Source organism: Arabidopsis lyrata (genome assembly GCF_000004255.2).
Source record: "Arabidopsis lyrata subsp. lyrata unplaced genomic scaffold ARALYscaffold_4, whole genome shotgun sequence".
Taxonomy (NCBI): Eukaryota; Viridiplantae; Streptophyta; class Magnoliopsida; order Brassicales; family Brassicaceae; genus Arabidopsis; species Arabidopsis lyrata.
The window spans coordinates 17,682,033-17,706,184 of NW_003302552.1; the positions used below are offsets into that span (position 1 = coordinate 17,682,033).

The window sequence follows — 24,152 nt, forward strand, 5'->3', positions numbered from 1 at the left end:
AATAGAACGTTTATTCAAAAGACGGAATGTCCCTCATCGTACACCTCGGACTATGAAAATCTTGTTGACGAGCAGAACACTTCAACTCCTTGACCAGCAAGATCGAGGATTGGCATCATGCAGTCCGGAATTCGAGCAAAGTCAGAGATTCCAAGCTCAATCTACTCTCCGGGGTGAGATTCAAGGATGTGAAGATCTCTTGACACCGTAGTAAACCTGCGTTGCATCCGGTTAATCTTCTTCCGGAGTCTCCTCTTTTCCAACATAAGCCTCCGATGTTGAAGCTCGAGTGCCTCTATGAACGCCGTCGCTGTTCCTTGGTCTCTGATTGGGAGATCCCTGATCAAAGCACATGGGGCTCGGATCTGAGATCTTAAGAAGCCGCGAGGTGGAGGAGGCTGCCTGTTTGGCTCATTTGGAACATCTTCGCTCATCATTCCGATTCTGGAGAAGTCAGGCATAGATTCTGAACAGCGAAGATTGAACTCCATACCTAATAAAATAAAAAGAATGGTGAAGAGTAAAGGGAAATTGAAACTATAATTTATAGGAACCCCATATCCTTAGCAAGCTGCGGATTCTATCCAAAGAATGGAGTGATTCGCGGAGAGATTTATGCCCTCGAACAGATCCTGCATTAAAAACGCATCTCCGAGAATATTTGAAAAGAAAGGAAAGTTGCAAATGTTTCCATAAATAAAAAAGGAGCCGAAGCCCATTACGAGTTTAAAGTAAGTAAAGAAGTTAGAGAACATTTATGGAAGAGGCTCAGGAACAGGCTCCTTCATTGCCGGTATAGTCTTCGAAGTGGACGCCTTGTTCTTGGCATCCACTTCGGGATAATCCCGAACGCGTTTCCGACAGGTGCTGGCCTCCTCTTCGTCTTCTTCTTCGCTGTCAAATGGAACGGCGCAGACGGGGGCGTTCACGGGACCCGGGACTCCTTTAGCGCGGAGATACATCCGAAGCATCTTCGGGATCTCAGCGACGGAGTCGAAGTTCCGCCACTCCCATTGAAAGGGATCACTTTCCAAGGCCCGTATCTTCCTCTCCACCCGAGCAATGCGAGCCTCGAGTGTTTGCCTTTTGAGGCCCAGCCGCTGCCTCTCTTCACACAAGCGACGGTGCTTGTCGGCGACCTAGCATAAAGATGAGTGAATAAGATGAAACAAAAAGTTTTTGAATCAAAAAACTTTTACCTTGTCAATAAAATCGCAAGCCTCTTTCTTCTCCTTTGAAGGAAAGTGAAAGACGGCGTGAGGGAAGAGAACGCCGGCCGGTTCAAAGCCGTCGCCGGACAAGAAGAGTGGGCTGCCGGGATCAATGGGGGCTACTTTTTCGTTTTCCATTCTCGCAAATTACTCAAGTAAGACTCTAAAAAAAAACGTAGTTAAATAAAGCTTGGAGGTAGGTAAGCCTTTATTTATAATGATTTAGGGTTTGTCTTGGAACCATAAATCCATTAATGGTAGAGTGTCCGAGTGGTTTAAACCATTTTTGGAAAATCGAGAAAAGGCAGTTATTGCATTAAAAGACGAGCCATTTTCCTTACTTATAAGAAGGGAAAGAGCAACCGTCGCATTAACTACAAAAGTTTCTAAGGCCCAAGCCCAATAAATTTATCGAGTTGACTAAACCCGAAGTGGGGAACTCGCTTTAAGCCGAGCTCAGCTCTCGCATTCTAAAGAGAAAGGTCTGATCAGCCTAGAAATCTCGAAAGCATAGCCACAAGGCCACAAAAGGTTAAAAGCGGACTTTGCAAACCCGCATATAATTTTAACCAAACCCCCTTGGGTCGTAACCTAGAAAGGTTTAAAAGCCTCCTCAGGCAAATATCTTGTTCAAAAGAAATGATAAAGCCTCCTTAGGCCAAAAACAAGTTCGAAATTAAGTTTAAACTAAGTGGGACAATCCCCAGTTTAAAGTGGACACAGCCACTACGGATCGACCTCCATCTCGGACTCTGGCTCGGCTACCAAAGTTTCACTCGCTTCCTTAATTGGCGTTTGATCAGATGAAGCTCCCTGACCACCCTCCGCGGTGCAACCATCCTCCGGAGTGACCTCCGGTACCATAGGAGCTACGGGTGGGACAACGTCTTCCGTCTCACTTGAGCCTAGAAATAATATTTCCAGTCAATCAAAGGTACAAGGTAAGAGAAGGTAAGCGTCAGGAGCCAAGCGTTACCTGCCCAGTCTAAACCCGATTCACTTATAGGAGGTGATTCAGTAAAGAATTCCTCGAAGTCAAGCGGGTTGAAGGTCGAAGTGGGAAGAGCTGCCAAGCGACTCCGTTTTTCAGAAAGATTAGTTGATAGTTCGGTCCTTTCTTGCTCCTCGGAGAAGTCTGCTTCATGGATTTGATCCAACAGAATCAGGTTGCTCTCATGCTCCTTGATGTCTGACTCCAAGTCCGACCTAGCCTTCTCGGTTTGCATGAAGCGAATGGCCCCTTGGATCAACTCCATCCCGCGTCCCTTAACCTCCTTTCTGGCCTTCGATGCCGACCTTGCTAACTCGGAATCACGCAACTTGGCTAGCGCCTTGTACTTCGCGTCAAGCTCGATAAGTTGGTTGTTCAGGGTATCGGCGGTTGATTCGGATTCATGAAGTCTACCCTGAACACCAGAAAGTTCGTCCTGGAGTTTGTAGTTCCGGTCGTAGTAGTCTTGCAGCTCCCCCTTTACCTGCGCCAGCTCGGATGTTAAACTGTCGACCTTGTCCTCCAGATCATGCTTGGAGCCGGCAGAAGAACTGAGTTCAGCCTCAAGAGCAGAGAATTTCTTCTTCCACATATCAATCTCCTTCTCCCGTCCAATGACCAACCCTTCGTAATGTTCGATCATATCATTAAGTTCGCTGTGAGCCTGGCATTATAAACCCGGGGAGGCGAGTCAGTTTAAAGATTAGCAAAAAAAAAAAAAAAAACGGAACTAACCCGAGATGAATGATGAGCGTGAAGCAAATAGCGTTCACGAATCGCAGGGCGCCACTTGTTGAAGTCTGGCAAGATCGAACCCGATCGTTGCCTTCCTTCTCCATAGCTGCGAAGAAGGAAGAGTTGTAAAAATTGGAGTTTTAGTAGAGACAAAAAACGTTTAAGTATGTGTAAAATCACCAAACCTGAAAGCGATTTGACTTGAGGGACAAGAGCAGGCTTTGACCTCGAGGAAGCACCTCGAGATTCAGAATTTCCCCTTTTAGGGGATGCACTCCGAGCAGTCTTTTCGCTGACGGGCTGGGAAGAAGAAGACATGTCAACAGGTCGGGGAGGACCCATTGGTTCAGTAGGAGGGGATGATCGAGGTGAGCGATCAGTCCGGGCCCTTGATTTCTCCCTTCGCGGAGACGAGTCATCACGGGACGACTTATCCCTCTTCTTACGAACCAAATTCTTAAGTGGTTCGCTGCTGAAATCGTCCCGGGAAGGACGAGGAGAATCACGACGAGGAGACCGCTCTCTCCGAGGAGAACGTTCGTCACGGCGTTCGCGACGAGGTGTTAACCTATAAGCAGCAACGGATCTGGCTCCCTCGGAGCTGTTGTCATCAACCAGCAGGGTCCTGCTGTAATCTTTTTTGTCGATGGCGGCCGCAAGGAACGCCTTGTTTTCATCACAAGCCTCTGCTATCGGCTTGGAGAGTTTCTTACGCTGGGCAGTGAGGGCCCGAGCTGACATTCCCTGAGTTGAGGGAGGAGGCGGAAGACGATGAAGTAGATTGGGAGGACTCATCCTGAGTTTTCGGTTGGCCTCAACAAACCGATCGAGGGTGAAAGAATTCCAAAGGGTTTCTCCTTCGAGGATTGTTTTGAAGAACTTGACAAATTCTTCGGTCGGGAGAGTTGGAGCGATGAGAGCTGCGAAATGAAACAACGAATTTGGTCAGTAAAGAAATAATAATGAACAGGAAAGGAATATACGACCTAGTCTCTACCAGGTTTCGTAGACCACTTCGATGGGAGTACATCGGAAAGATTCCCAATCGAAGCAGGAGTTTTCTTAATCAAAAACCAAGGATGGTGCCAGTTCTCATCCTTGTTCGGGAGGTGCGAGATGACGTTTCTATTGGCATTTGGATACGCCGAGAAGTACCCAGTTTTCTTTGATGAACTCCTTACGCTTAGGAGTTCATTCAGCTCGGTGACTCCAATGACGTAGCCAGCCTCCGCCGCAACGGTTATAATCCCGAGGATGGTTCGGAGGAGATTGGGGGTTAATTGAGGTAAAGCAATCTCGAGAGCCGCCAAGAATCGAACTAGGGCTTCGGGAAGGGGGAAGGTCAATCCGCAGCCCTTGAAGTAAATTTCGTAAACACAAAAGTAGCCGACACGGTGATTCTCCGGGGATTCCGTAGGGTCGGCTATTTGCGCCTCCGCTATGATTCCAGGGGGAATTTGACAGAGCCCCTTTAATCGCTCAAGGGACTGAAGAGTGCCGGTGGATTTGTAATGAGGACCGGCAATGTCGTTAGGACGAGTGCATTCATCATTACTAGAGCGCCTCTCATCGTAAGAAGGAGATTCAGGTCTCTCGGAATCGGAAGTCATCGGAGAAAAATGAAAATTCAAGATCCGGCGAAGAGAGTTTTTGTGAAGAAAAGTAGAGAGGTTTTGATTAAAGCACAAAAGTAAAAGAAGAGAGTAATGGTGAAAAGAAGTTACCTCAAGCTAATGATGAAACCGCCTCGGAAGTTGTGTGGGAAGTGGGAAGGTTTTTTCCCGTTTTAATAGTAATTAATCAATATACGGTCATAATGATGACAGATGTCACTCAGTTAAAAAAGGCTAGTGCCGAAATTAAAGGAGTGATGAGATTTTCGAAGGGAAATCAGAAAGATTCTCGAGCGCAATCTTTGGCCACTTGAGCATTTAAAGTCCTCCGAATTGAAATAGCACTTCGAAGAACTTGGGGGGCTAATTGTTGGTGTCGGATCCGAGACCAACCAAAGATTGCCACGTAGTCAAGAAAATGGTCCCTAAAGGATAAAGCCCATTGGACCCGTGAGCCGAAGGAACGGTCGAAGTGGTTATCACCACTTCGAGAATCCGAAGTGACTGCACTGTGACACGAGTTCGGTGTGGAAAACACGGGTAAGACGGTTCAAGGACACTTGGGCCAAAAAGGCGAGGCCCATGAAGATTAGAGTCAACTCAAATTCAAACGTTGAGCATTAAAGTCGAAGAATCAAAACGGACACATTTAAGAAGGAATAATTGCATCGCCCAGCTCAAGGACGGCTACATCAAGGGAGATCGGACGAAGCACATTCTACCAAAGTTCTTCTTCACGCATGACTTGCAAAGGGATGGAGAAGTTCGAGTGTTACAAGTCCAATCATGTGACAATTCAGCCGACCTATTCACTAAGGCGTTACCAACATCAACATTGAGAGAGCTCACGCATCAGATTGGGATGCGGAGACTTAAGGACTTACAGGGATGACCAAATCAGGGGGAGTAATACGTGCTGTACTCTTTTTCCTTCACCATGGTTTTGTCCCAATGGGTTTTCCTGGTAAGGTTTTAATGAGGCAGCATCCCCCAAGCGTATTACTGAGATCCTTTGGCATCTACACGGATATGTCATCCAAGGGGGAGTGTTATAAATCACATGTTGGATGGACTCCATAACCGTGGGCCTTATCCATATTCTAGAAGGCCCATGTCCATGTCCTAGAAGGCCCATGCCCATGTTCTAGAAGATTCTCCTTATGACGGTCTATTTTATACTTAGTGGGCTTTTGGACTTTAGGGCTTACTAACCCAATGAGGATTTGTCTCCTCTCATCATGTATAAATATGTAACGAACATCATTCATTAATCAATCGAACAACAAGTTTTACAACAGTATTTTCTATACATTATATTAAACTAGTCACAGAAAATGTTATTAGAATTCCCAATTTTGTGCTATTTTAGACACTCTACTTTCATAGTTCCATTTTGTGGATACAAGAAATCGGTTTGGTTTATATGATCCGGTTTAATCGGTTAATAAGAGTGGCGGAAAGAGAAAAAAAAGCGGCGTAACTAAAAACACGACACGATGATGAATTCGGCGTTTCGAAACGTTCACTTCACTGCGTCTCGTTTGATAAACCCTAAGCCCTTTTCTTCTTCGATTCTCCATTTTCTTCCTCTCTGTTCCGGCGACGTTTCTCATCGGCGTTCCAATCCTCTCCGGCATCGAAACTCGGTGTCTCCTTCTTCTTTTTCTTCTTTCTACATTCCTATGGCGGGAGGTGATGGTCAGGTGTCTCTTTCGCTTGAGAAACAGTTCGAGAATTTCCGTGTTCAATTGGAAGAATCTGCAGCTTTGAGAGAGCAGATTCGTGCTGTGGTTATGGAGATTGAGTCCGCTACTAGGCTCATTCAAGCTAATCTTGTTCTCGTTCATCAATCGCGACCTATTCCTGGTAAATGATTAGTCTTTCGGTCTTTGTATTTTGAAAAATGTTGGAGCCAAAAAGGTTAAAAATTGAATCTTTTAGCTAAATGTTTGAAATGGCTTCCTGGGTTCAGAACTTGGTGATGAAGTTCTCTTAGAAGGGAAGTAACTAAAAATGAATAACTTGTGTACTTGTTGTGAGAAAAGAATGAATATTGAATCACACATGGCCTTTTTTTCTTTAAGAAATTCATTGAAAGTGTTTGGTTGTTACTAATAAGATTGCTCGTTTTGTTGATGGATCAGAGGTTATCGAGAAAGCCAAGGAAAAAATTGTTGATTTGAAGAAGTTTTATGGTCGGCTTGCTGAAATTCTTCAGAAGTGTCCTGGACAGTACTATAGGTAAATTTGAAAGCCATTTGTAGTAAGATTTTCTTAATTTGCAAATTGCAATGCATTTTCCGCAATGGTTTAGTGATAAAAGGTTTTGTAATTTAGGTACCATGGAGACTGGAGAAGTGAAACACAGGCAGTGGTCTCACAGCTTGCTTTTATGCACTGGCTAGAAACTGGAACTCTTCTTGTGCATACGGAAGCTGAAGAAAAACTTGGGTGTATGTCTCTGTATCTCAGTTTACTCTTTTTCTTACTTTCAAATAAATATATCATGGCCTAGTGGTTGTTCTAAGAACAAAACCTAATTTTTGCTGGTTCTCTCACAAACTTTGGACAAGAAGTATAGAAACTATATATGAATTCTAGAGAATCTATAACTCTCGCTGCTTAATCTCAACAAAATACTTGACAGGACATATCTGTTTTCCCTTCCCACAATAGGTAAGAACTGAGTTGGCAGTAGACAATCAATTTGAAATCCTTACATGACTCCAACATAATATACGTATAATCCTGTGACCTTCCTTTTGCCTGACCTGTCTTAGTTGAAAAACTGCATGAACTAGTTTGCTACTACTAGTCTTCTTCTCTTTTACAGTTAATTGACTCTCTTATGATCTCTTATCAATATGTTATTGATTTTTTTCCTAAGGCTTTGTTTCACCCTGCATTTTATCCACTTTAGTGTCACCTCAATTGAGTTATAAATTGCTGTTTTCCACGAACTAAGTTATCCTCCCTTAGGATGGATGATGATACGAAGGTTGGGTTTTCATTAGGTTGGTGTAGAATAGACATTTACCAAGTGTTGTTTTGTTTCAAATCTGGATTTGTAATCTTGTCAAATCACTTTTCTCTTTTGAATAAAATAAGCAGAACAAGTTGCTGGTCAAGTCATCTGTCATTATGTCTCTTCTAATTCCACTTCATTGTATTTCAGTGAACAGTTTAGAGTTTGGATTGGAGACAGAAGATTATCTGACTGGTATGTTTCTGAGAAAGAACCCATATTTGCTCTGGAAGGCCAAAATCTATAGATCAAATAAGGCCCTTTGCATTTTATGAATCACTACATTACTTATATATTCTGATCTTTCAGCTTTTTGAATACTTTGCAGGAATTTGTTTCATGTCAAACGATTTGGTAGGATCATTTTTTATCCCTTATTCTTACTTTCCATCTTTCCCCTTTACATCCCACTTGATAACAACTCATGAAAACCTTTGGAAAAATGCAAATGGGATTTATGTTCATTCAAATTTGTGGGTGATGCAATGTTTGAGCAGCCTAGGTACGTAGTTAATCGAGTGACAGCAGGAGACTATGACTGCCCAAGAAAGGTGATGAATTTCTTGACAGATCTTCATGCAGCCTTTCGCATGCTCAATCTCAGGAACGATTTCCTGCGCAAGAAATTCGACAGTAAGTCATCTCTTAACGCTCTTCTTTCTCTAATTGCACTGCAACTGTAAGATGGTGACATAAAAATGTTTCGTTTTGACATGTGACAGGTATGAAATATGACCTAAGAAGAGTTGAAGAAGTTTACTACGATGTTAAGATCAGAGGTTTGATTTCCGCTGGAGATCAAGAAATCCAAGGCCAGTCCTAAGAAGTCTACACTCGTATCTGCTCTTTACTCTCATCTCTTATATGACTTGGTTTAGCTCAGCACTTCAAATGGCAAGGAGTGCTTTTTTGTAAAACATAAACGGCTAGTGTTCCTTTTGTGGGCCTTGAGAAGCCCATGTTTTATGCTTTTTAGTTAGATAACGTCTACTATGTGACATGAGTCAATTAACGGCGTCAAAAGAAGCGTAACTTTACCGTTATCCGAGTCAGCAGCTTAATATAACAGTAGATGTTCATGAACACCACCTGTCATCGTTGCGGACTTGAAACGCACGTTATATTACACGGTGTCTTACGTCATTTGGATTTCAAAATTAAATAAATCAGCTTTTGGAATCCGAAACCAAAAAAAAAACAAAAAAACAAAATCCTAAGTCCTAAGTCCAACAACAGTCGCCATTTCACCTCCTGCGTCAGAGTTCTTCGTCTCCTCTCGTCGTCTCTGTTTGGTACTTCTTAAAGCTTTTTCCTCAGGTCGAGTTACTAGAGCTAATTTTTTCTTTGACATTGTGTTAGATTCTCTAATAAGCAGAGCTAGATTTTCTAAGGAGGAGGATAAGCTAATAAGCAGAGCTAGATTTTCTTCTTTCTTTATTTTTATTTTTTCTTCCCAGGAAAATATTTTTCTTATTTTCTAATGTAACAAGCAGAGCTAGATTTTCTTCTTTCTTTATTTTTATTTTTTCTTCCCAGGAAAATATTTTTCTTATTTTCTAATGTAACAGCGCTGTGAGTCTCTCTCTGGCCCACTTTATACGTAATTTCTTTTATGGTTTTGTTTTTTCTATATTGCATTTGCATTTGCATTTTGATTGGTGATTGTGATAAACATTTAAAACATTGACGCTTCTTCTGTAGCAGCTATTAAAAAGTTTTGATTTTTTCTTTTTATTTTGTGTTTATCCCTCTTCTCTGAGACTCAGATCATCCGACAGAAATTTGTCTGGTTACAGTTTCTAAATAATACTGTAATTGCATAGAATGTCTGTCCTTTGCTCTTAACTAGATCTTATTTATATATTTTTTTTTACTAGATTTGAGGCAAAGTAATGTTTTTTAATTCGAGAGGACATGTTTCATGTTGTGACTTTGTTTACTAGTGCTTAAAAAACATGGATCAATCTATGGATTGGGAAAACATGCCTACATAGAGAGAGAAATGAGATCCAAATTTTGTGAATCTAGCATGTAAGTTAGATTTTGGTTTATGGGCAACATTGTCTGGTTCTGTTCAATTATTGTGAATATAAATACTTGTTCTTTGCAGTGTAAAAACTTGGACCTTGACTTGAAATGGGACCTTTTGGGATGGACACAACACCAGAGTTTCCTGATACTTTTGCTGGATTCAAGTCTGGCAGTGTGAGAACGTCTTCTTCTTCACTTGTGTTCCTTGGTTTTAGGTTATACATTAGGATGAATTTTATTTCATGATTGTAATTAAACTCTTTTTTTTTTTTTTTTATGTATTTCTTTTCTTGATAGGTTGATGAGATTCTTGGTCATTCAATGGAGGATAAAATGAGTGACATGAAGCATTTCCTAATGGATCCTAATCATGACAATACTGCGGTGAACAGTTTCTTAGGTCTCGGTATGGAGAATATGGGGTTAAGCACCAAGATAGAGGAATTTTCTCATGGATTTGACTTTAGCTTTCTCCCAGATTATGGTAAGTCAATTAAAGTGCTCTTATATTGAATCTAATTCCATTGTAAATGGGAGTATGTTTAATGCTAGAGCCCTCTTTCATTTTTTCTAAGGTGGACTAAACTCTTATAGCACTAAAGATGTGGAAGCAGGTTTAAAGTTTGACGTATGTGTTCTCTTTCTGCTCTCCATTACATGGTTTCTTTCTTGGTCATTCTTGAAGTGAAGTTTCTTATCATCTCGTAGATTCTTGATGGATTTCTGGATGGAGTCGACGAAGTGGAAGATATCTACGCATCACATGATCTTTCTTCTATTGGTAACCATTTCCTTCCAGGTATATTTATGTGATTCTATCATACTAGTGCATCTGAGCAATATGTGGTTTAAAATCCATTTTATAATTTACTTGCAGAAACTGAAGTCAAGAAGAAAGTATCTGAATTAGATGGTGACCCCTATGGTCTTGTGAACTTGAGTTCAGAATCTTTTTCTCCTGGAATTAGTGGAAGCATTGGACTCTCGGAGTGGTCAAAAGAAACTGTTCCACATGCTGAATCCCAGAATGTATCCAGCGAAAAGTTTAAAGATAGTTTGGACTCAAATGGGTCAGAAGATGACAAGAAACCACTATCCACTTTTATAGGCTCTTGGGTTAAACGAGGCAAAAATCGGAAAAAGAATTTGCTCAACACCGCTTGTAGGAGGTAATCGTCAGTGACTAAAGTCTTATTCTGAATATATAATCCCACAGACATCAGATTTCCTAGTGAAGCTCTCATTTTTAATGTTGCAGATTAGATTCTTCTCGTGAAAGAATGTCTTGCGTGTCCTATGACTTCAGGCCCCGGAAAGGACCTATGAAGAAATACATTCACACTTCAACTGTTTGTCTTACTCTTTATGACTAAAGACTTTTCCCATTATTTCTAATCTATGTAAACCAAATACCATCTGATATTGCAGGAGAATACATTTTCTCAGTCATACACACCAATCTTGTCATATTGGACTCCATTTCTCTAGTAACAAAGACATCCAGAACCAGAAGTGACAGGAGAAAGAATCAGAGGATGTGGACTGTTGATGAAGTAATGAAATTGGTTGATGGTATTTCTCACTTTGGTGTAGGAAAATGGACCGATATAAAGAACCACTTCTTTCATTCTGCAGCGCACCGCACACCGGTTGATATCAGAGTATTGCATCATTCATTCACCTCAAAATCAAACTGATCATTTAGTAGTGCTTGGTGACTCAGTTCTTCTCCTCAATGCAGGACAAATGGCGTAATCTACTGAAAGCAAGTTATAACGATAGAGAGGTTTGGTTTTTCCCTTTCCTTTGTCAACAAAAATTCATATTCTGAGAAATCCTCTGTAACACAATTTTGAGATATTCAGGCTGAAGAAAAACGAAAGTCAGTGGCTCGCTCTATACCGAAGGAAATTCTACATCGTGTTAGAGAACTTGCTTCACTCCATCCATATCCGTTCTCCAAATCATCTTGTTTCGTTCATGATTCCTCAAGAAGCCGAAGCACTTCAAGGAAGAAGAAGAAGAGGAGTTGATATTAATAGTTTTCATGGAGAAAGCCTAGAGAAGCTGTAAAGATACTAAACTAAAATCGACCCGAATCGTTTTAATTGTCTTGGAAAGTAAAAGTTTTAGGATATCAATTTTATCTGCATCATCAAGGTTGTTCCATGTGAAGTTTCTGTTAATGAAACCGAGAATGACTTCAATTCAGAAAAGCATTTTGCTTATTTCCTCTATATTTTTACATCCTCCAATGCAATTAAACCAACAAACTGCAGCAACACAACCACTAGAGGCTTTTTATCTGAAAATTCATGGTCACTCCTGTTTCTTGCAGTGTCAATGTAGCTTCTTATCTGGGAAACAAATAAAAGATTTGAGTGATTAGCGTTAAAGTGATAAAATTGATAACCCTCCAACTTGAGTGGTATATATGACATCAAAAGAACCATTGCTTGTCTTAGTTTAGGGAAGTTCCACCATAGAGTGAGTATACACAAACTAATTTTGAATAAAAAATATATTTGTACAAAAAAAATATTATACAATATATCAAAAATTTATATTTCAAATCACTTTATTAAATTTACAATTATATATACATACACATAATAGAATATTATTAAAAGGTTTAGTTTAGTTTTAGGATGCAAATAATACAAACATTAAAAGCACAAAGATGAAACAAATGTCCAGACTCTGAGAGGTCAATTTCTACATGTTCTATGGCCAAGATAAGATGATGATTAATTTTTTCCCTATTTTCCATGAAAAAGGGAAAAAGAGAGAAAGAGAAATGTGTATAGAGATAACATTCCATCATATGAGTGTTGCACATGCACGCAATAAATTCTAAAGTCAGAAGAAGCCAGCTTAGTTCAGAATGGCAGTCGTTGTTAATTTACTTGACAGACCAAAACCAACTTCAAAACACACACACAACACAAACATAACAGGTAGATAGATCTGAGAGAGACAGTTTTTGAAGAAGCGAATTGTTGTAAGAATGAGGATCTCTTACTCTATTGAAGGGAACATCTTTTGTGAATCCTTAGGGGGATGAATCCTAATCAATGATACTCGTTTTACTCTTATAATGGACCCTCCAATATTGACACTTCTCCATCTATGTACCCTTCCTAGAGACAATAACCCTTTCACCATCCCTATCTCAATCTTGTGAACCACATTCTTCCCCGCCTTCTTTAACTGAACTATCACTTATACGCTTTTGATCAGTAAAAACTAAGCTACCTAATTATACTGCAAATGCTCATCATACAAACATCATTGCAAGGTTCTACATTAGTCCATGTGTAGATAGATAGTTCAAGAAGTCACCTGAGCTAGAGCCTTGAGCTGTTTAAAAACCAACATAGCTCTAGGAAAAGTCAAGAGATCTGGATTTCTGCAGATCAAACTGAAAGTACCCATGCATGAATCATTAACCAAGATCATCACTATCTCCAAGAAGATTTAGACCCATCCCTGGACCCTGTTCCTTTCAGATCTTATCTTCTCTCTATCTCTGTTTATCTTGTCTTGTGGGGTCTTAATCCCCCGTGAACTTGAAGAACTCTGACACCAGATGTGAGCTAGGGAAATAAAAAGAGCATTTTTTTAATCACATCAAACCATAGAGACGTATGTTCGTACAGTTTCAGTATTTCAACTCTATCAACAAAAGTAACAGAACCGCACGGTTGTATAAAGTACTGTATCATTTAAAAGTTGCCCATCTCACCCTCTTTGGCTAACTGTCATGTCCCAACATTTATAAGGAGCTCTGATATTTCTACTTCCGCATATATATATAGACTTGTCCTTCACCTTGTACTATTCATTCAAAAACACATTCTTCTATCAAAAGTTCAAAACATTCTATCTATTTACACTACATATTAATCTTCTCCTCCTACTAAAATGAAGAGCAAGTTCATTAAGTCCTGCGAAAAGAAACTGAAAAAGATGACAACCAAAGTCATAATACCTTGTGCGTCTTGCGAGGCATGCTACGATAGAATTTGCTGGGCATTCAAGAAGGAAGCTGAGGTGATACCAAGAGATGTCCCTAAGGGACACTTGGTTGTCTATGTGGGTGAAGAGTACAAGAGGTTTGTGATAAAGATCAACTTGCTTAAACACCCACTCTTCCAAGCATTGCTGGATCAAGCACAAGATGCTTACGGTTTCAGTGCTGACTCCAGACTATGGATTCCATGCAATGAGAGTACTTTCCTCGATGTTGTCCGTTGCGCTGGTGCTCCCCAGCATCAGAATAACTGCATATGTATCTAGGAAGGTTCTTGTACAGGGAATTCAAGACATTCATTGATTTATCCGGCTCCACGTTTACAAAAAGAATGTTGTTCAATGCTAAGCTATCGGGGTACACTAATAATATAAGACTTTTTGTATTAAATGTGTCTTTCAATTCAGCGGGAAATGTATTAAAGTTATGATTAAAGTTATGTATCAAACTTCCCCAGCTCCAACGACATACATGAAGCCACTAAAGCCGGAGGTAGTCACTGAATAAAAGACACTAGAACATGATAATAATAACTCAAGAAACATGCAAGACCTCTATTGTTTTCAATTAAACTAAAATATAAAACTCTTAACAAAGATTATTTTCAAATGGGGGCAGAGGGAGAGAGCACAGAACAGCTTTACCTTGTCACATATCTCAAGACAAAGGCCAAGCCATCTTGAAAGCAATGTTTCTTAAACCAGATGCCTCTGTTCTGCAACATGTTTGCAAAACATAGAACAGAATTGAACTTTCTCTCATCAAGCTGTTATCAGAGAGTATATCTCTGCAACGTCATACACTCACTGATTAGTGAGAACAACATCTTGATTCTGTCGGTTGTATGCGTTAATGTGTCAATGAGAATAACCTTTCCTGTTATATCCTATTACGACAAGAAAGAGCTAGTAAAAATCCCCGGGAGAGTTCTTGAAAGAATGGAAAGATATTATGACCAAGAGGCTCTAACATCAGCCATGAAATCCAAATCATAAGGGTTGAGCAACCAGTTCCCCATTGCGTCAATCGAAAGAATGCATAAAAATGTTGTATCGACATAAAGAAGATTAAAATGGCTACAAGATAAGTACATTTAAGCCGAGTAATGTATCCAAAGGGTTTCTATAATCATTCCCAAAATGATAAAAAAAAAAATTGATCACCTCATGGTATAGATATCAAAAAATGCAGCAAGATATATACAAAGGAAAATCTTGCAAATGAGTATACACAGTAGTTGTATCATGCTCCCTCTTTCATAGCTAACAAGTAATCCTAGGTGCGTACATACATCGAATTGTTGGCAATTCTTATCAATTAACTGTAATTCTAAATCCAAAGGAACCTAAAGTCATGACAACTTGTGGCATAGAGATGTCGCCACTGGCATTAAGCATCGAAGCCAAGGTTTAGTCCTTTGGAAACCAAAAGATTATCCTAGAGATCCCCAATTCATTATCATCTCAGCCCATCGATCAAGTTCTCCATTTCTCTTCTCCCAAACCTCCTACCGTCTGCGTGCGCATCTTTACACTTAGCTGCTAAGTAGAACACTAACCAAGCCGCCATGAAGTAAACTTCCAACGCAGATTGGATCACAGAAGCAAAGCTTTTCCCTAGCATTCGAACCAGAACCCATCTGAAGAAAGATCCACAAAGAATCGCTTCAAGACACTTTAGCTGCACGGCCTGATGCAACAGAAGAGAAATCAAATAGAGACCTTCCTTCACGATCTCCCTTCCTCTCCTTCTTGAATCCACAATAGCAACAAACGCATCAACAGCTAATATCAAACCAACAAGCGTATCAAGTAGAAACCAAGCGAACAAGAAACCCGATATCTCCTTCTCGAAGCCTCTAATCCATGGCGGCATAACAGTGAAAGGCATCAACTTTAACCTCACAAAGAGCCTGAAAAACGAGAACTGATCTTCAACCTCTCCAAAATACCATAAACCAAGAAGCTGTGTCAAAGCATCTCTCACTGCCCATCTCATTAAAACGAATCCTGTAACTCTCTTAAACCCCAATCTTGAACCACTCCAAACAACCCCAAGAAACGAAGGAAACCTACCAAGCAAATCGTTGATTACAGTAACAAACATAATCGCCAACACCAATGAGTAAACAGTGGTAAACCCTAGAATCACCCATCCATAAGCAGCTGATAAAAAGCTCACCAAGAAGAACAGAGCCGCAGCGTCATGACGTCCTAACTCCAATCCTTTAAAAAACATCTTCAGATCCACAAAACTCTCAAATTCTTTATCTTTCTTCTCAGTTTCACGATCGAGCTCAGATTCATCCAATTTCATATCTTCTTCATCGCCGCCAAGATCGTCCTTCTCGAGCTGCCGTAAAACGACGCCGGAGCGAATGATTTGAGGAAGGAGAAGTCCGTTATCGGCGATTGGACGAGACAATCCAGAAATGCTCTCGAATCCGGAGAGAAATACAGTCGTAGCGTTGATGGGTGAACGAAAGGAAGAGCCTTGAAGAGATCGGCGATGAGGATCGTTTTCGTCGGTGGAGAAGAAGTCGTCGTCTAAGGTACCAAGGCGCGTGAGCTGAAGAAACGGAGCACGTCGGTGATGATGGAAGCGCGTGGGGGTATGGGAGTGAGAGTAAAGAGGGAGGCGAGAGAGGAGAGAGCGAAGAGAAGGGTCACTATCGACGAAAGAGGTTAAGAGAAGAGAGCAATGATCGACGAGAGAGTGGAAGGAGAAGAGGAGGAAAGTGAGGAAGATGAAAGTGAGAGGGTGAGAAGAGAAAGAAGCTGTGGTTTGACGGAGGAGCTGGGTTGTTGTACGGAGGCGGCTCAGCCGCGCGTGGTGGTGGTGGTGGTGGTGATCGGTCATTGTTTTACTATTCGCTCCCGCTACTTTGGGTAGATCGAGAAGAGAGAGAATGAGAATGAAGAAGAGAGAGAGATAAATTCTCTTTTGTCTAACGTATTGAAAAACCTGTGTAGCCTCTGATGGGCATTATGGGCTTTAAATTAGGCCTTTATTGTGTACATGAGTTTTCTTCTTATCTTGTAAAAAGTCTCTAAGACCACCTCCAATGGAGGTTCTATTAAGAAATTCTTAGGTGAAATTTGATAAAAATTAAATCAAAAATGGCTAATTAAGAGAGAATCAGTTACAAAGCACTATTTCAATCTCCGATCAACGCCAAACGCAGACTTCCAAACCTCGGACTTCATCTATATATACATTTTTGGATGACTTTTAGCAAATAAATCCTGGAGTTATAATGTATTTACAAAGAATGCCATTGGCATTTATTATTTACTTTTACAAAATTTAAATAAAAGATATGAACCAAACAATATCTTGCCTAATTTGTTTTTAAAAATCTCTACACAATCTTTCCATATATCTTCAAAAAACTTTTATAGCAAATATTTATATTAACATTTTGCATAGTAATAAAAATACTAATTTATAATAATCAAAATATTCACATAGAAAAATTATATACACATACAAGAAAAAAACTATATATGTCATCATTTAAGCCGTTGCTTTATTTAAATAAAATAAAAACACAAAAACCTGAAATCATATATTTTATATGATAAATTTAAAATATATATTAGTAATATAAATTTAAAATCATTCAAAGAACGGTATACAACGGGTGAGATCCTAAAATTATTGGATTTTATTACAATAATAATTTATTTTCTTGGATTTTATGACACTAATAATTTAGCTAATGGGATAATATAGACGGGTTTATATGGAATGACGGGTTTGGGTCGATATTAATAACGGTATATTAAGGATGAAATCCTAAAATTAACAATCAAAATACAATTATACAATCTTAAACACAAAACAAAAGAAACAATATTAACAAAACAAATACAACTTAAAATTTTTAGTTATTAAAAAACCGACCCACGGTATACTTCGGAGTCAAATATTCAAAATTTTAAAATCAACCATACATCGTTACTTAAAAAAAATGTATGTTTTCGTATCTATACTTTAAAAATTGAAACCTAAACAATAGTAATCATACACTAGATAATACATAGATAGATATCTATATTTAAAAATACAAATTAATATGATATATCTTCAGTTAAACTTTAAAAAATAACATTATATTTTTTTTTTAAAATATAGCCACGCGGTGTACCGCGGGTTAAATTCTAGTGGTCCATTATTAATAAATACAGTAAAACATCTATAAATTAATAATGCCCATCGTGATATTCTATTAATTTTATAGAAATATTAAGTTATTGAAAAATTAATTTATGGAGAGTTTTGGCTAATTTTTGAAAAACAAAACTGTGAATTTTTTTATGTAGTAAAAATAAAAATTAGCTTTACCAAGAATTAATGTAAATTAAATGAAAAACAATAGCAGAGTTATATTTCACTAATATTTATTATTACATATACAGATAAACATATATATATATATATATTATTACACAATTATTTATTTATGATATTAATGAAAAATTGTATGTTTAATAAGATTATTTTATCTTTTTTTTTTATCAATTTGTGTTATTTTTTACATTGATCCTAACACGGAAGCAAATTTATTAATTTATCGAGTATTAATTTATAGAGGTTTTCATGTAGTTCATGGGAATAAAGATGAGTGAATTCAAATGATGGTAAACGATAACTTAATACTTATGGAAATTTATAGATGTTTGATAACTCCTACAAGTGCTACCAAACAACCAAAAAAAATGATAGTAGTACGATTTCGGTTGTAATTATGTCTTCTATGTTGTATCGTAACAATAGTTTAATAACGAATTTTATAACCTTACAAATGTGTGACTTACTAGTGTGTAAAAAATAGTTCCATTTAGAGTTAAGACCGATTAAGTTTAGATGATTGCGTTAGAGTTGATAAACATTTTCTTATCCGATGTTTGCTATGGTGGAAATGAGAAAAAAGAAAGGTATGATTCACACATTTTGTAGTAAAAGAAAAATTGTTCATTTGAGAACTTACAATGAGTTTTACACACAAATTTAAATTAGACAGACATAAAACCACTTCACAGACAATCATTTGGTAAAATTATTCAGACATGTAAAAAAAAAAAAGACTTTATGGTAAGGGAAAAAACAGAGGAATTTACTCTTAACATATAGGAATGGGAGCTCCGTTCCACTCGTTGAGACATTCCATCATCGGATCAATGATTTTACCTTCACAAATCGCCGTGAACACCTTATCGAACTCTTCTCCTGGTGACGTCACTTTCTCTCCGGTCAAAAGCTCTGTTCCAAGCTCCTCCCTCACGAATCTATACAAAGGATACGACCTACATTCCTTGATCCTGTTCGGGATAGCTGATGTTCCGTTGTCGTACGCCGCTCTTGCTGCCTCCACTTCTTTCGGTAGCACCGCTTTAAGCTCCTCCTCAAAAGCTCCAATCTTATGGAAGATTGAAGTCACTGCATTCTTCTCACTCTCACCATTGATCAAAGCATGATCAACTATAACTTGTCTTAGCTTCTGAATCAACGGGTACGTTGCGCTACAAGGATCATCCGCGTATGTGTAGACTTGTTCACGGTCCACGACTTTGAGTAAATCCTTCTCGCAGAAGCGAGAAGGATGAAGCTCACCATTGACACCAGTAGTAAGAACTTTCTTGGCCACTTGAGAAACAGTGTTCTTCACAGTCTGTTTCAGATTCTCCTCCAAATGTCTCAAATCCACAGCTTGACAAATCGCAACGAGGAACGTTGTTGACATAAGCTTGAGAATATCAACAGCTTCAGAAGTTTTGCGAGATGAGATTAGTCCCAAAGAGTTCACATCTTGGTTATGTTGCTCTGCTGATTGAACATGGCTAGTCACAGGATTAGCTAAGTATTGAAGCTCTGAACAATAAGAAGCCATTGCAATCTCAGCTCCTTTGAATCCATAATCCAAACTTGGATTCCTCGATGCGGTTAGATTCGAAGGTAAACCATTGTTGTAGAAATCATTCACCAGCTCTGAGAATTGAGCAAACATGAGTTTACCAATTGCAGCAATCGCCAATCTCGTGTTATCCATTGAAACTCCGATTGGTGTTCCTTGGAAGTTACCACCGTGAATCGCCTTGTTCCTCGATACATCGATCAACGGATTATCGTTGACGGAGTTAATCTCACGCTCGATCGATTTCGTTGCGTAACGGATTACTTCGATTTGAGGACCTAACCATTGAGGAGAAGTACGAAGAGCGTAACGATCTTGTTTTGGTTTCTGTAACGGATCCATTTCGTGAAGCTTCTGAGCTAATTTCATGTATGAGCTTCCGTCGAGGATATGTTCCATTATCGCCGCCGCTTCGATTTGACCGGGGTGATGTTTGAGTCTGTGAGTTAGATGATCGGTGAATTCAGGTTTACCACTCATAACCTCCGCGAAAACCGCCGACAAAATCTCAGCCAAAACGGAGAGAACATTCGTTTCGAATAACACCATTGACGCCATTCCAGATCCAACCGCCGTGCCATTGACAAGCGCGAGACCTTCCTTAGGCTGGAGATCGAAGAATCCGGAGCTGATTCCAGCTAATTTGAAGGCTTCTTCAGCTGTTAAAGCTTCACCGTTGGGACCGGTAGCTTTGGAATTGGGACGGCCGGTTAAAATTCCGGCGATGTAGGAAAGAGGAACGAGATCTCCGGAGGCGGTGATTGTACCGCGGAGTGGGAGAGATGGAGTGATGTTGTTGTTGAGGAAACTGGTGATTGCTTCGAGAATCTCGAATCGGATACCGGAAAATCCTTGGAGGAGAGTGTTGATTCGTACAAGCATGGCGGCTCTTGTGGCGGAGTGCGGCAATGTGTGGCTTGTTTCTTTCGTGCTTCCGAATATTCCGGCGTTAAGGAATCTGTAACGAACACAAAAACATTCAAATTTCGTGTGGATTAGTTATTAATTTTTTCATTAAATTAAATCATTAACTTTTAATTACCCAACAAAATATGACCCGACCCACATAGCTGACCCGACCCGTATATATTTCCCATGCAACGTCATAACTTTTAAAGAATTGTTTTCTGTGATTTTAATAACGTTAATATTCATTATTAGAAAATTTATTTTATTGCCATCGTAAATTTTTTTAAAATAAACTAATGTCCTTTGAATAAGAGTTTTTTAAAATTCATTTAATTGGAGGATTAAAAAAATCTAGAAAGGAAAATTATATATCAAACTAACTAACTCCTAACATTTTTTTTCTCCATCCATATATATACTGCATCCAATTAATAACTGCCACGTATCTACCTAAGAATATACTAACATTTAAAATTTAATTCATTATGATTAGAGAAACAAAAGAATATGATTATTACCTAATAAGCTCCTTCTGAAGTGCGACACCGTTTTTGGTTCTCCGATGAGAAGTAGCACCAAAACCAGTAGTAACACCATAACTATCAGTGCCTTTGTTCATACTCTCCATAACCCAATCACTACTCGCATTCACACCGGCTCTAGCGGTCTCCGACAGCTCCACCTTCACACCGTTACCAATGGTTGAGATCGCAGCCACTTGTCCAATGGTCAGAGTCTCACCTCCAAGATTCACCACTGGCTTCCTAAACTCAACAACCATTCTCTTCACTTCATCCAAATGGCTACCTTTCATTTGCTCCGCGGCAGCTCCCCAGTTGAGAGGATCTTCCGCGTTGATCACCATGTTCTTTGTCTTGATGTCTCCGCCACATAACATAGCGTCGATTGATCCTCCGTTAGCTTTGTGTTCTCCGTTAATCTCCATTTTGACTTTTGGATCTTAGTTTACAAGAGGAGACGACTAATTAAGAGGAGATTACAAGATCTCTAAATTAGAAGAGAAGAGATATTTGATATTTTGTTTGTTAAGGAATTGTATTTGTTCCTGAGGAAAATTAGATGAAGGAAGGCTGGTTTAAATAAGGTGGTAGTGTTTGTTGGTAGGTAAGCGCATAGAGATAGCTAGTTTCTTTTTTTCTCCATATAATGATAATTTTTTAGAAAAAAATGAAAATTAGTGAGAAAGAAAGAGTTGGTTGAGAATTAATGATGACCGTTAGATGGAGAGTGAGTGATTGATTTTAGTGGTGGAGATTATAATTCGTAGATTTGGTTTAAGTCGCAAAGTGATAATTTTTTTTTTTTTTTTTTTAACACGGTGGTGAATTATTTTTGTTTTCGTTAACGTCACGGTGGTAAAAGTGGTCGTGGCTGGTGGCTGACGATAGTTGCATTTCGCGGTTGGTGAGACTAAGAGATTTTTTGAAGAGTGATTTTTTTTTTTTTTTTGGAGTAAAGCGTTTCATTGTGATGGGAGTAGGTGTGTATAATGTATGAACGTAATTGAGTCAATTAACGTCCCCACCATAACACTCTTTCATTTTATTTTGTTTTTGTTTTTGTATTTTCTATATTGCTATTTTTGTCATTTGGGATATCATTTCGATTTTATCGGATGATTTTTTAAGTGTTTTGTTTTTATGTAAATTATTGTGTTAGAGTCTTTGTACTTTTTTGATGTTCTGTTTTACTGTACTATTTTATTATAAGTTATAACTTTTTTTTTTGTGCAAACAGTTATAACTGTATGTATGTACTTTGTTTAGTCATATATAATGTGACTTTACAAATTAACTTTGTTTATTTTGAGTAACAGTTCATATGCACTTACATATAAATAATGGGATAACTATATATGCATGTATATCCCAATCATTAGGTGAAAACTGAAAAGTCAAAAGTAAAAAATATATATTAAGAAAAAAACATATAACTGAAAATTGATACGTAAAAAATCACAACATAGTTGAAGATATAAATAAATGTACATGTTGCATTGATTTTGTGCCTTTGAGTATAATTTTTTTCAAAGATATAACTATTACGTGGGTATATCTCAAACTATAATAATATTCACGCTATTATAAGATTCCCAATATGAGCCGAGTGACGCAACACGCCGTTTGCATGACAAAAGCAATGTGATATTTATGTAAAATACAACCTCCATTTTCGTATATTATCCTAAGTTCATGAAATATAAAATGTAACCATAAATAATTTATAATAGATTTTAATGACTATATTCAGTTTGCAAAAGTTTAGAACACATTATCCATATAATTTGTTATTTATTTATGATTTACTATTCAATGTTATTATCTTATGTCATTCCTTGTCACGAAACCAAGCATGGAGCCATCCATAAGCTAATAAAATATAATTTCAGCATCAACTCCATTTTTTGATTTAAACGCATTATATGACTCGGAAGGGAAAATGTAATAGTCATAAACAGTGTATGAATCAAAGAAAAAAAAAACAATAAATCAAAGAAAATGGTAGAAATAAATAATATGGGTGGAATGGAAGAAGCTAAGTGGTGGTGGGTTGGTTAATTGGGCAAGGCGTTTCAATGAAACATTTGCATGTGCATGCATTTTTTCTTCCATCGTCAGGCAAAAAGTCTCTTATTTATATCAAGAATTAAAATATTTATTTATACGTTTAATTTCGTGTATACATTTTTTCTTCTTGTGTTATAAACTTATAATTTTATCATTGGGAAAAGGATAAAAAAAAAACACTGAAGAATCCGATTTCAATTTAACAATCTTTAGCAGTTTCGTGTTAATTGTATATCTCATTTTTCACCTGTTTTGACTTTTAGGATAAGGTCCAAATGAAAGCAAGAGTGGGCGGGATATATCATAGTTTATTTAGTGAAACACAAAAATTATTTTAAGTAAGTCTATTTTGAAATGCAGGTGGATTTAGGTCAATGTGAATGTAAACTTATGTCAAATATCCGATTTTGGTTTGGTCAATTTATTGGTTTAGATTTTGTAGTTATATCTTCTGACTCTTTGTTTTAAAAAACTCACTTTCTCTCGTTGGTAATCGTATTGATATTACACTACAAAAACAAAATCAATTTCAATGGTTTAAGTGCATTGCATTTTGTTTTGGTGGTTAGTTAGGTTTAAATCAAATCCCCTAAAATCAGAATTATTATTTCATTCATGACTAATTTAATGAACAAGTACATAAATAAATCACTGAATACATAATCTTGTAAAACATCTCTATACTATTAAAAGAAAAGTACAAATGAAAATGGGTCGGGTTAAAATCAGAAAATTGACCCGAAATTCTGAAATCGGATCTTTGAAATTTTTTTGGAATAGAAATTCGAATTAATAATGAAAAATCGAAATAAAATCAAATATTTATAAAAATCAAATAAAATCTGATTGTACTTATGATAACTAATAATAAAAGCATATCCCAAACAATATTATACATTAATTACGTATAATAAATTTGTTCATATATTTTTGGGACTAATTCCATAACAATCAACGTTTTTGTCATTAATTTCGCTCATTTTAGCCAATTATCATTAATTGAAAGATATTTTACTTGCTTCTAAAGATTTCTAGAAAATTTATCACAAATAACCCATCTGTTTTATAAATTAAATTGATATTTTTATTTTGGTCGTGT

General features: G+C 38.1%; 5 protein-coding genes across 5 annotated transcripts; 3 read left to right on the forward strand and 2 right to left on the reverse strand.

The window, feature by feature from the left end:
* The first annotated feature begins 5,968 nt into the window (after positions 1–5,968).
* LOC9315711 (translin) lies at positions 5,969–8,658 on the forward strand. Its single transcript, XM_002879598.2, has 7 exons — positions 5,969–6,416; positions 6,695–6,791; positions 6,888–7,003; positions 7,726–7,770; positions 7,904–7,929; positions 8,073–8,208; positions 8,298–8,658. The coding sequence occupies exons 1-7, from the start codon at positions 6,047–6,049 to the stop codon at positions 8,396–8,398; spliced, it is 891 nt and encodes a 296-aa protein (XP_002879644.2). The 5' UTR covers positions 5,969–6,046; the 3' UTR covers positions 8,399–8,658.
* A 406-nt stretch (positions 8,659–9,064) lies between these two features.
* On the forward strand, positions 9,065–11,843 carry LOC9315712. The gene is given in 11 exon segments (XM_021028179.1): positions 9,065–9,606; positions 9,686–9,780; positions 9,904–10,090; positions 10,182–10,234; positions 10,315–10,405; positions 10,484–10,775; positions 10,865–10,955; positions 11,035–11,074; positions 11,077–11,267; positions 11,348–11,392; positions 11,472–11,843. Coding segments are annotated over 10 exon segments (1,227 nt in total). The 5' UTR covers positions 9,065–9,606; positions 9,686–9,711; the 3' UTR covers positions 11,640–11,843.
* A 361-nt stretch (positions 11,844–12,204) lies between these two features.
* On the forward strand, positions 12,205–14,082 carry LOC9315713 (indole-3-acetic acid-induced protein ARG7). Its single transcript, XM_021028180.1, has one exon. It carries the CDS (start codon positions 13,531–13,533, stop codon positions 13,903–13,905), a length of 375 nt encoding a protein of 124 aa, XP_020883839.1. The 5' UTR covers positions 12,205–13,530; the 3' UTR covers positions 13,906–14,082.
* A 624-nt stretch (positions 14,083–14,706) lies between these two features.
* On the reverse strand, positions 14,707–16,591 carry LOC9315714. The gene has a single exon (XM_021028178.1). It carries the CDS (start codon positions 16,496–16,498, stop codon positions 15,098–15,100), a length of 1,401 nt encoding a protein of 466 aa, XP_020883837.1. The 5' UTR covers positions 16,499–16,591; the 3' UTR covers positions 14,707–15,097.
* Positions 16,592–18,564: 1,973 nt separating this feature from the next.
* LOC9317554 (phenylalanine ammonia-lyase 1) lies at positions 18,565–22,010 on the reverse strand. The gene is made up of 2 exons (XM_021027711.1): positions 20,984–22,010; positions 18,565–20,514 (listed from the first exon to the last, which is right to left on the reverse strand). The coding sequence occupies exons 1-2, from the start codon at positions 21,409–21,411 to the stop codon at positions 18,765–18,767; spliced, it is 2,178 nt and encodes a 725-aa protein (XP_020883370.1). The 5' UTR covers positions 21,412–22,010; the 3' UTR covers positions 18,565–18,764.
* Positions 22,011–24,152: the final 2,142 nt, after the last annotated feature.

Coding starts and splice junctions, on each gene's coding strand:
- LOC9315711 (XM_002879598.2), top strand. CDS start 6,047: ATGATGAATTCGGCGTTTCGAAACGTTCACTTCACTGCGTCTCGTTTG. Junction 6,417..6,694: donor TCAATCGCGACCTATTCCTG/GTAAATGATTAG, acceptor TTGATGGATCAG/AGGTTATCGAGAAAGCCAAG. Junction 8,209..8,297: donor CCTGCGCAAGAAATTCGACA/GTAAGTCATCTC, acceptor GACATGTGACAG/GTATGAAATATGACCTAAGA.
- LOC9315713 (XM_021028180.1), top strand. CDS start 13,531: ATGAAGAGCAAGTTCATTAAGTCCTGCGAAAAGAAACTGAAAAAGATG.
- LOC9315714 (XM_021028178.1), bottom strand. CDS start 16,498: ATGACCGATCACCACCACCACCACCACCACGCGCGGCTGAGCCGCCTC.
- LOC9317554 (XM_021027711.1), bottom strand. CDS start 21,411: ATGGAGATTAACGGAGAACACAAAGCTAACGGAGGATCAATCGACGCT. Junction 20,515..20,983: donor CTTCAGAAGGAGCTTATTAG/GTAATAATCATA, acceptor TGTTCGTTACAG/ATTCCTTAACGCCGGAATAT.